Raw genomic sequence first — 12619 nt, 5'->3', positions numbered from 1 at the left:
TTACTCTTTCATACTCTTTTCATACCCTCCACAAGCTAGCAATGTGTGGAGTCTGACCAATCCCTGAGATGCCCTCAAGGCATCTTACTGTTCTGATGTAAAACACTTGGCTTCTTTTTAGTGGTACTTATCTCTTCAGAAACCATGCCTTCCTTAGCCCCAACTTTACACTGGATTTTCTAACTAAACTGCAGAATTTTTCTGCTTTGCTTTTTGCTCTCAATTCTCACTATAAACCTGGCTAAAAGCAGCTAGCAATAACCATGACACAGCCTGAATGCTGGGATGCACTGAGATTTTTCTCTACCAAATTAATTAGCCTGTCACCTTTAAACTCAGCCTCCCATAGTCTTAGGGCCTGCTGGACAAAATGTAGACAAGTTGTTTGCCACGATATTACAACATGAATGGCCTCTAGTCCAATTCTCAATATAGTCCTCATTCCTTCTGAAACTTCAGGAGCATAGTCTTCATTATCAATATTCTTATCTGTGCCCTGTCTTCTGAGTTCCCATCAGGATAACCCACTAAACTCTGCTTATAGTATTCTTAGGGCTTCTGCAGACATCTCTAAACTTTACCAGATTCCTCCCACAAACCAATTCCAAAGGCTTAAGCACTACAAGATCAACTTTAGTCTCAGCAACCATTCCATTTCTCTGGTACCAATTTTCTGTGTTCATTCATTGTTGTGACAAACATGTGAGAAAATGTCAACTTAAAGGAGGGGAGATTAATTTTGGTTCATTTTTCCTCCAAAACTATCTTAAGGTCTGTTTTTCTTTCTTTCATAGTCTTTCTTTAAGTGAGTTTATACTCCTTAATTCAGCCATTCACTTCATGCAGATAACTTTATTTATATTTCCAGCTTCACATTTCTCTTAATCTCAAGTGTTCTCTCATCTCTCTGTGTCTATATGTCTCTCTCTCTCTCTCTCCCTTCCCCGCCCCCCATGGGACTTGGGTTTTGAACTCAGTGCTTTGTACTACATTGCAAAACAGGCAATTTATCACTTAGCCACACCTCCAGTCCAGTTTGCTCTGGTTATTTTGGAGATGGAGTCTTATGAACTCTTTGTATAGCCTGGCTTTAAACTTCAGTTCTCTTGACCTCAGCCTTCCAAGTAGTTAGGATTATAGACTTGAGCCACTGACTCTATCTCTATTTTACAGACAGATTTTTCTCTGTTGCCTAGGCTGGTCTTAAACTCATGGTCACGCTGTCCTTCTGCCTCAGCCTCCCACATAGGTGGGACTATAATATACCATACCTAGCTTTCCAGTTATTTATTTTCAGCTGCCTATAAGTTATCTCCGTTTTTTGTGACGTCATAACTTTAGGGCTAACTGGTCATTTATTGCTCCTTACTCTCCCATCCCACTCCTGAAAAATAATTCATACAACCCTTCTTTCCATTTTGCTGCCTTTGAAAGTGAATTGTTACTGGTACACTGAAATTCCATTTGGGGTTATTCATGTGCTATCTTTTATAATTTGAAAAAATATAAATGAAGGCTTTTTGGAGAATAGTGATAGCTTATGGCCCAGAATTAATGATTTGACCCTTTTGGCTTTCTTGTAAGAGTTTATCTCAGAACATGTTCTATTTCTTGTTTCAGATAGTCTTTTAAATACATATTTTAAAATTCATCAGTGAAGCAGACTTTCTATTTCCTTTTCATTTTTATACTTCTGTTTATAATGCTTCATTCATGGTCCCCTTTTTCATTTCTTCTAACTTTACCTAGACACTCTGGAAACATCTTTGAATCACCCTTTTCCTTCATTATCTTTGTTCAGTCTATTATGTCTTCCTTTAGAATGTCTCATATTTTCCATTCTCCAGTTTTCAATGATACACTCATCATCTCATGCCTAGATTAACAGTGTTCTTTTCTTTTCTCCAGATTTCATTCACTCTTTTTTTTGACAGACTAAGTATAACATATCACTTCTAGGTGCCTGAGTGATTAGTATATGTAGAAGGAATGATTGGTTGAGTATTTCTTCTTTGTCTAGCAAACCAAGTCCCAAATTCTTTAATTTGCTTTCTAAAGCGTCCATGGCTTGGCCCATTCTACATATTCAACATTGTTTCCTACTACTTCCTAACAAGCATCTTCCAAGAAAATTTGTTGCTATTACTGTATTTTCTAGTTTTTCCTGTCTCTTTTGCTTTCTTCCATCTCCCCTTCATATACTTGAAATGACTTTTGGTACAGGAAACAGATGGTACATTGGAATTGGTAATTGAGAAAAGTTTAATGAAGAAGCTATTTATATAATTGTGGCTAGAGTTAAAGGAAATCAACAAGGGATATTGAAGCCCCCTATGGATAAAAGTAGTTGAGGGATGAGTACCACAAACTGCATCTGAAGGGTGCAAGAGACAGAAACAGATGGTAGTACTTGGAGAGAATTATAGGTGTAGGTGTAGAAGAAAGCGACAAGTCAGAAGCTTTGAATTGGTAAAAATGTAGAACCATTGTGGTCAGGGAGGGAGGGAGCTGGGGACATATCTCATTCTCTTTCTCTTCCTTGCCTACTGAGATACTGGTGCCTCCCGTAGATTTAACCTACTCAGGAGCCAGAGGGCAGAGATCAGCCACACAGGGCACAGTGCAATGTGGAGAGAGAATGGAAAGTGAATTAGCAGAGACAAATAAAGGATATCCAGTCTATCACTTATTTTTCAAGGCCCAGTTTAATACTTGCTTTCTTCATTCAGACTTTCATGACTTAGTACGCAGTGGTTGTTCTCTTCATAACAGACATTAATTTGCCTGCCTACTTTTCTGATACTTTAGCAGTCATTTTATGCAGTGTTCATAACCAAAAGTATGTGAGCTAAGACTAATAAATCCTTTCTCCTGAATTTTTAATTAAGGGTTAAGCTATAATTGGGTGGTTCTGTAACATGTAGAAGTCTGAGGCATTTGTAGCATCCCTATTTTCTGGTGCTTCTGTTTTTTCTTCCTTGATACCATATTCTTGGGTTTCTGCCCCCAGTGTCTATTAATGCATGGATTTGCAACATCCCTTGTTCTTTGTGACACTAGGTACTGATCCAACATCCTCATGCTTACGAAGCAAGTATTTAGCATTTTGGCTTCTCTGGTGGGCAGTGGGATCTTATAATGTAGAGTTCTTCCAAAATACAAAGGGAATTTACATGCTGTGTAGTCAACACTGTAAAAATTAGATCTTTGAGTATTTAAGAGCGTCAGTATACACAGAATAGCAGGACAATCAACTGCATGCCACCAGTTCAGAAGATGACACGTTAGGACTTTAAAGTGTTTGGTATCTGATGAAATCAGTGGGCACATAATTTCACAGATAAAGATTTCTTTTATATCCCTCAATTATACCCTCCACAGTACTGCTAGAATTATTTTTCTAAAACGTAAATTTTGTCATGTCATTGTCCTTCTCAAAATGCTTCAATGATTAATTCCATGTCTCAAGGATAAAAACTCTTTAGGTTGGTATACAAATCCCTCTCAGTGTTTGCTGCCAAGTTTCTAGCTACAGCTACCAATATTCTCCTTTCCCTGCAGTAATATACTAACTCCAGCCATATAATACTACTTTTGTTTCTCTGAAGATTACCATACTCCCATTTTTTCTGTGCATTTGGAACATTTTGCCTAGAATGTCTATTCCTTTTTTTTTTGTCCTCTTTGCAAATTTGTCTTTAAAGACTCAGTTCAAATACCACACTACTTTACATGTAATGCTGCCTCCTCCTCTACCTCCTCTTCCTTCCTCTTTGTGGCACTGGGGATTAAACTCAGGGCCTTGCATTTGCAAGTGTTCCACCACTTGAGCCACGTCCCCAGTTAGTTTATTTTTCAGATAGGGTCTTAAAGTAACTTTGTCTGGGCTGGCTTCTAACCACAATCCTTCTACCACTGCCTCTGAAGTAGCTGAGATTACAGACATGTCCTACCATGCTTGGCTTGTTTTGAGATAGGGTCTTGCTAACTTTTGCCCAGGCTGGCCTCAAATCATGATTCTCTTGTCTCCGCCTCCTAAGTAGCATTACACCCAGCCTGTATAATGGCTTCTTGATGCTGCAAACAAATGTACATTCCTGTAACATGGCACTGATCATATTATGTTGTAATTATTTCTTAGGTACATTTTTCTTATTAGATGCTAATAAATTTGGGAATTGAGTATCTTTTGCCATCTTTTTTCCTCAGATGTCTGTTGAATAAGTGATGAATAAAAACCTCGTACTTCTGGGTGGTTAGTTTATTAGTTAGTGGACTCTTACTAAGAGCCAGGCCATTTTAATATCTCCATGTGATTAGCCTTGCCTATTCTATTGCTACACATTGCATTCCTACCTTGGTTAAGGGAGCAAGTGGATGTAGACCTTGAGGGACCAAGAGTACTACTTTGGTATATGATTACAGGTTAAAAGATAGACTTCTGAACTTTAAACCATCAGGAAAATACCTTGCTTTAATGAAACGTATATACTGAACTTTTTGTTTGATGTTTCTTATGTTAAGGAACTAAAAAAAGTAGCTTCAGACTTGATAAAGTCCAAGGTCATATGTCAGTATAAGATGGAAGAAGAAAGCATCAATCTAACAATTAAAGAACAAAAATGTGAAGAACTTCAGGAAAGACTCAACATGGTATTTGATTAAATATCTTCAAGTTTATAAAATTAATACTTCACAATGAAATGTGTGAGAATTTCAGGATTATAACAGTATTCCTTCTTTGTAAAGTTACTATACATATTAAAAAATTAAGGTATGAATCTTTTTTTTTTTAATTTTGCCATTAGCAAGACTTTAGGCCAATGAAATTTGGCTGTGCCCATTTTATTTCCACTTAAATATGGTTTCAGATAATCTTGTGGTACAATGATGTTTCCAAATAGTTTTGGAGATGAGAAATTTTGTAGTTTTAATATTTACAAGTTTGTATAAGCCTATGTTGGGTTCTAAGACCTTTTTCAATCATTGGAGCTAGTCTTTCAATGACAAACAGATGTGGGTACCAAACTGAATTTAGAATTTGCTAAATTTTATAACTTTAAAATTATTCAATTTTGAAGGAATTAGAATTAAATAAGAAGATTAATGAAGAGATTACCCGTATTCAAGAAGAAAAACAGGTGAGCAATCATCAGATATTTTGGAAACCAGTAAATATTTAAAAAATACAGTGTGGAAAATATGTAAGTTAAATAGCAAATGTAATAATGCCTACATAGGTTAATCTATAGCTCATAGTAAACACTCAGCTAATGTGTGTTGAATAGAGAAATATGTATGTGTGTGTGTGTCTTTTTAACTAGTCACATATACATTCTCATTTTTTAAGAAAATGGGTTTTTTCTTTGTTTAGACCAATGGTACCCTAGCAGATGGTTATTGAAATGTGTTTATATGTAGGGCATGCTTTTATTTTCTCTTGAAATCAATGCTACTTGTAATTCTATTTTTAAAAAAGGGCTGCAAAGGAAGACTCCTTCTGTTCTTTTTCTCTTCTTATTTTACTTCATTTGATTTATGACACCATAGTCCATTATGACACTTTATAATATTACAGTTCATATGACATTTTAGTGGAGATGTATTTACTATTTGAGGGTGGGCAAGCCAACAAAAATTTATATTAGTTTTGAATTCTTCACATTTTTCAATAGTGTCTTAGAATATATGGTTTATTTTTTAAATTAATTAATTAGTTATTTAAGGGGCTCTTTGAAACAGTACTTTGTAGGAAATTATGTAATACAAATTATTTTACATAGTAAATTATAAAATGTACCATTAAATATAAAGTATTAAAATTAGACTATAAAGATGTAGATTATGAAACTAGAAATGACTTAGAAAATTTATTAATATATCATTTACATTTTTTGAAGGGTATCATCATTTCTTTTCAACATATGCAGCAGTTACTTCAGCAACAAATTCAAGCTAATACTGAAATGGATACAGAATTGAAGGTTCTAAAAGAAAACATGCAGGTTACTTAACATACATGTTGTTTAAATATATTTCTAACTAATGAGCTCCCGTTTAGTTGTATTCATCTGTCCAGTTTTGTCAAGATCATTTTGAATTCTAGGGGTAAAATACTGTATTCCTTCATTAAACTTTTGTATCTGTGTAAAGTAATATTTTTGCAACATTTAAGCAACTAGTTAAATGTTGAATTAGCTCCAGTATCTGACTTCATTTTATAAGGGAACGAATGGGATTTTTTTTTTAATATTAGAATTGTGGCCAACATGTAAAATTAAAAATGAAAGTTGAAAATGGCAATGAAATTTAAAAGACCAACCAGCTAGCTTTCAGAAGTTCACAGTGTGACTCTCACCACAGGGTGGTAAACTGCTGGGCAGGGTCTGAAAGCCCTGAGACTGGTCTGCCAGAAGACTCTCCTGGCTGCATGTATTTGCTGACAGTTGGGACTCAGCGCTCTGTGTCCAGGTCCCATGAATCATGTGGTTTCCCTCAGCTTCCTCCCTCCCATAATGGTGAACTGCTGGAGAGAGCCTGAAAGCACTTAAAGCAAGCAACTGGTCCCTCAGTTCTTTCTCACCAGTGCAGAACTCACTGCTCTGTTTGCTTCCCCCCATTCTCTGATGCATTCAGGGGACACCCCTAAGTTTAGACTCTTGCCAGAGAGCTTGTGTAGCAAGTAGGACATATAGGCTACTTTTGTGGCCAGTAGTGGCTACCAGTACACAAAGAAGGGAAGATTAAAAGTAAAAGAAGCCTAGAAGTGCACAACTGACTCCTGACCAGCGCCCTCTTAGCCTACATATAGCAACAACCTGTATACTAGGTACTACAAGGGACTCCAGATAGTTTTCCTCTTAGAGTGGTCATCATGGGTCAAGCCTGATGACCTGAGCACATGACCAAATGCTTTGCCACTGAGCCATACTCCTAGCCTACTGGTGAGAAAACGTACCTTAACCCTCCCACTACACAGTCCTGCCTGAACATCAACAATACTTCAGTTGAAAGACTGAAGATGGTTAAAACTTCCAACCAAGTATTTAGCCTCAGATGTGCAAATCCCAAAACAGGAAAATGAAAAAAACAAGGCAAATGACTTCTCCAAAAGTAAACAGTCCCACAGTAATGGACTCTAATGATAGTGATGTAGTTGAAGTTCCAAAGAATTCAAAAGAATGGTTACAACAATGAGAAACAAAATTAAAGGGAACATATATAAACACCTGAGAAAATTCAAAGAGAATACAAATAAACAGCAGAATGAAATAAGGAAGACAATTCAGAATTTGAAAGGGGAATTCAATAAAGATACAGAAATCCTGAAAAAAATCAATCTGAAAATGAAAAGCTCAAGTTAAATTAAAAAAAAAACTCACTTGATAACCTTACTAATAGACTAGATCAAGTTAAAGACAAGGTAGATGAATTAGAACATTTATATATAAGTGAAACATGCTAGACCTCTGGGACACCATTAAAAGACCAAGCATATAAATCATGGTGTAGAAAGAAAAAAGTGCCAGCTAAAGGCATAGAAAACAAATTTAATAAAATAATAGCAGAAAATTTCCTAAATCTTGAGAAAGAGATGGTTATCCAGGTATAGGAGGCTTTTAGGATACCGAACAGATAACCAGAAAAGAACCTCTCCACATCATATTAGAGCTCAAACACTAAGTATACAGACTAAGGAAAGACTATTGAAAACTTCAAGAGAGAACCACTAAATCATATATAAAGGCAAATCCACCATAATAACAGCAGGTTTCTCAATAGAAACCTCCTCCTAAAAGCAAGGAGGGCAAAGAATGATGCTTTTAAAATCCTGAAGGAAAATAACAGCCAACCTAGATTACTGTATCCAGGAAGGTAATCTGGTAATTTGTCTTTCATCATTGAAAGAGACAAGCTGGGTGCTGGTGTCTCATTCCTGTAATCCTAGCTACTCAGGAGGCAGATATCAAGAGGATTGAGGTTCAGAGCCATCCCGGGCAATAGTTTGTGAGACCCTATTTCAAAAAACCCTTCACAAAAATAGGGCTGATAGAGTGACTCAAGGTGAAGGCCCTGAGTTCAAGCCCCAATACTGCAAAAAAAGAAAAAAAGATATAAAAACCTTCTATAATAAACAAAAGTGAATTCATGATCATTAAACCAGCACTGTAGAAGGTACTTACAGGAGTGTTACAAGAAATAGGGAAATCAAAGAAAACCTAAAACTTGAATGTGGTTGATGTTTACTGTAGAGGACCGAATAAAGTAATCTTAAACTGGAAGAGGCCACAATGGGATGGGGACCATGAAATAGTGAAGAGGTCTGGTAGAGATGAACTAATGTGGGTTGCAATACACAAGTGAATGGAAGCAACAATAGGTATCTCTCTCTCTATAGCTATCTTTATCTCAAACTAGCAAAAATGATATCTTTCCTATTATCTCCTATGCTTTCTCTTCAACAAAATTGGAGAACAAGAGGGTGGAACACGTTCTGCCTGGAAGGGGTAGGGGAGAGGTGGCACAAACAATGTATACACATGTAAGAATGTAAAAATGATAAAAGGGAAAAAAAGGAATGCTATACATTAAAAAGGGGGATAAATGCAACTATAAAAATATAGGAAAGAATAAACATCCCCAGAGGAGTAGAGGAGCAAATGAAGATTGGAAAAGAACTAAAACGATAAAAACAACAGGAATTACTGAATACCTTTCAGTAATAACTCTGAATGTTAATGGCCTCATTTGACCAATCAAAAGACACAGACTGGCAGATTGGATTAAAAAACAAGATACAACCATTTGTTGCCTGTAAGAAACGCATCTCACTGCAAAGAAAAACATAAAGTGAAAGAATGGTAAAAGATATTTTAAGCATATAGAGCCTGAAAGTAAGTAGAAATAGCTATACTCATATCTGACAAAGCAGACTTCAAACCAAAATTAGTCTGACGAGGCAAAGACACTTCATATTGATAAAAGGAACATCAAGAGAATATAACAATCACAAATATATATTCCCGAAACTTTGGCTTACCCCAGTGTTACAAAACAAGCATTACTGGCCATAAAAATATAGACATACCCCAACACAATGATAATGGATGACTTTATACCCCACTCTCTTGGTCATCCAGACAAAAAAAAAATCAACAAAGAAACTTCAAAATTAAATGACACTATAGATCAAATGGACTTAACAGGCATCTACAGAATATTTTACCCAACAGCTGCAGAATACACATTTTTCTCAACAGCTCATGGAACTTTCTCCAAAATAAATAGTGTTTTAGGATATAAAGCAAGTCTTAACAAATACAAGAATATTGAAGTAACTTCCTGTATTTTATCAAACCACAATGGAATAAAACTAAGAATCAATAGCAAGAGAGACTACAGAAAATATTCAAACACACTGAAACTGAAAAATACACTTTTGAATGATCAGTAGATCATCAAAGAAACAAGGCTGAAAATAAAAACAATTCTTAGAATCACATGAAAATGAAAACATAACTTACCAGAACCATTGGGATACAGCAAAGGCAGTGTTAAGAGCAAAATGTATAGCTATGAGTACTTACATTTAAAACCAGAGAGATCTCAAATAACCTAATGATGCATCTCAAGGTATTAGAAAAACAAGACAAACCAAATCAAAATTTAGTAGATGGAGAGAAATAATAAAGACCAGGGCAGAGATTAATGAAAAAGAATGATACAAAGAATCAATGAAACAAAGAGTTGGTCCGTTGAAAGGATAAACAAAATTGACATACCTTTAGCCAAACGAACCAAAAAGAAAGAGAAGACCCAAATTAATAAAATTAGACATGGAAAGGGGTATGTCTAATGAAAATCAGAGAACTATGAGGGAATATTTCAAAAGCATATTCTCTTTTGTCATGTTTATTATACAGGGGAATATATTGTGATATCTACATATGTGCTTACAATATATCTTAGATTTATCCCCTTCATTGTTCTCCCTCTTCCTCCTCTCTCCTTAGAATAATTTCAACAGGTTTCATTATTCTGTTTTCATAGATGAATACAAAATACATCTACCATATTCACTCTCAATTCACCCTTTCTTTATACCCTTCTCCCTCACACTGGTTCCCACTCCCAGAAAAGACCTGAAAAACTTAAATTCTTATAAATTGGAGCATGGACACAAAATGGATAAATTTTCTCAGTACAATACTTGTAAACTGAATTCAACAATACATTTAAAAGATTATACACCATGTTCAAGTTGATTTTGTTTCAAGGTTGCAAGGATGGTTCAACACACACAAATTAATAAATGTGATATAGTATATAAACAATATAAATAACAAAATCACACGATCATCTCAATAGATGCACAAAAAGCCTTTGACAAAATTCAACATCTTTTCATTACAGAAGCCTTAACAAAACTATTAATAAGGAATGTACCTCAAAATAATAGAGACTGTATGTGATAAACCAATAGCCAACATCATATTAAATGGGGAAAAAAAACTATTTCCTTTAAAGTTAGGAATGAGACAAGTGTCATGTCACACTCTTCACTCTTACTCAATATAGTGATTGAATTCTTTGCCATAACATTAAGGCAAAAAGAAACGAAGGAAGGAAGGATCAAATAAAAAAAGAAGTCAAATTATCTATTTTTGCAGATGATATGATTCTGTGTGAAAAAGACCAAAAAGAGTCTCCTAAAAAACCCTTTGATCTGATAAACACTTTCAGAAAAGTAGCAGGATATAAAATCAGCATACAAAAATCAGTAGCTTTTTTGTACACCAATAACAATAACAACCACGCCAAGAATGGAACCAGGAAAATAATCCCATTCAGTAGCCTCAAAAAATATAAAATACAAAAAATAAAAAATAGGAGTAAACTAAGGAGGTGAAAACCTTACACAATAAAAACTATAAAACACTGAAAAAAGAAATTAAAGAAGATAGTAGAAGATGAAAAGACTTCCCAAGTTCACAGAGCAGCAAAATTGACATTATGAAACTGGCTGTACTACTGAAAGCAATCTACAAATTGAATGCAATCCCCATCAAAATTCTAAAGTCATTCTTTACAGAAAGTGAAAAAAATGGACTTTGAGTAGCCAAAGCAATCTTGAACAAAAAGAGCAATGCTGTAGGTACACAATACTTGACTTCAAATTATTCTACAGAGCCAGAGCAGCAAAAACAGCGCCGTACTGACACAAAAACAAACAGATAGACCAATAGATTAGAATAGAAGACCGAGAAATAAACCTAACACAGCTACAGTCATTTGATTTTTGACAAAGCTGCCAAAAATATACACTGGAGAAAAGACAGCCTCTTCAACAGATGGCATTAGGAAAACTGGGTATCTACACTTAGAAGATTGAAGCTAGATCCCTTTCTTGTCATTCTGTGCAAAAACCTTTTCAAAGTGGTCAAAGATCTTAGTGTAAGACCTGAAACTTTGAAACCACTAAAGAAAAACACAGGGAAAATTCTTCACTATATAGGCATAGGTAATGCCTTTCTGAATATAACTCCAATTGCTGAGGAAGTAAGTGTAAGAACTAAAAAATGGGATTTATCAAATTGTAAAGCTTCTGTACAGCAAAGTAAATAATTACCAGAATGAAGAGACAGTCCATAGAATGGGGGAAAATATTTAACAGCTGCTCGTTGGATAAAGGATTGATGTCTAGAATATACAAAGCACTTTGAAAAGTAACACCAAAAGAACAACCAACCCAGTGAATCAATAGGCAAATGAATTGAATAGACAGTTCTCAAAAGAATGTGTTCTCAAGAAGTACACGTCAAGTAAATACGTGAAGAAATAGTCAGCATCTTTAATATAATAGAAATGCAAATCAAAACAACACTTAGATTCCATCCCAACCAGTCAGAATACTTATCATCAAGAAAACAAAACAACAAAATGTTGGCATAGATTTGAGGGAAAAGGAACTCTTATACACCGTTGGTGGGAATGTAAATTAGTGCAGCTATTATGGAAATCAGTATAGAGGTTCCTCCTCTATACTTGGCATATATCTGATGGAATGTAAGTTAGCATGTAATAGTGATATCTGCTATTGCACACCCATGTTTATTGCAGCAGTATTCACAACAGCCAAACTATGGAATCAGCCTAGGCACCCTTCAACAAATGAATGGATAAAGAAAATGTGGTTTATATACGCCATTTTATTTAGCCATGAAAAGAATGAAATAATGTTGTTTGCAGGAAAATAGAGGGAACTCAGAGTAATCATATTTAGAGAAATAAACCAGACTGAGAAAAGTATTACGTTTTCCCTTAAATGTAGAATCTAGACCTAAAAAATGGCATGAATGTAAAGGGGAGACAGTATGGTTGGGGAACCAGGAAGGAGGGAGAAGGGCAAAAGGAGACGGTGATGGGGGATCAATATGATTGAACTCCTCTATATGCATGTATGAAAATAGAATAATAAAACCCATTACAAATTTTTAAAAGACACGTTTTGCCCTAATTGTCATCACAGAAATGTGATTGAACTGGCACCGTTTTTACAATTACCCCAGCATTTTTTCCCCAATATGTGTAAGAAAATGATTGGAGAGGGGATGAAATT

At 35.3% G+C, this 12619-nt stretch overlaps 1 protein-coding gene across 24 annotated transcripts in view; it reads left to right on the top strand.

Annotated features, from left to right (window-relative positions):
• Ccdc73 (coiled-coil domain containing 73) overlaps positions 1-12619 on the top strand; it is a 141215-nt gene that overhangs the window by 97450 nt on the left and 31146 nt on the right. For 23 of the 24 annotated variants that reach the window (XM_074043828.1, XM_074043771.1, XM_074043863.1 and 20 more), the window contains 3 exons: positions 4525-4653; positions 5082-5141; positions 5901-6005. In XM_074043828.1, the coding sequence (XP_073899929.1) occupies positions 4525-4653; positions 5082-5141; positions 5901-6005 (294 nt within the window). The remainder of the gene's footprint in view (positions 1-4524; positions 4654-5081; positions 5142-5900; positions 6006-12619) is intronic. The other variant, XM_074043811.1, reaches the window with a different exon arrangement.

Source organism: Castor canadensis, chromosome 1 (assembly GCF_047511655.1).
Source record: "Castor canadensis chromosome 1, mCasCan1.hap1v2, whole genome shotgun sequence".
Classification (NCBI taxonomy): Eukaryota; Metazoa; Chordata; class Mammalia; order Rodentia; family Castoridae; genus Castor; species Castor canadensis.
The sequence above is the reverse complement of the archived record's forward strand: the minus strand, read 5'-3'. Positions and strand labels throughout refer to the sequence as shown.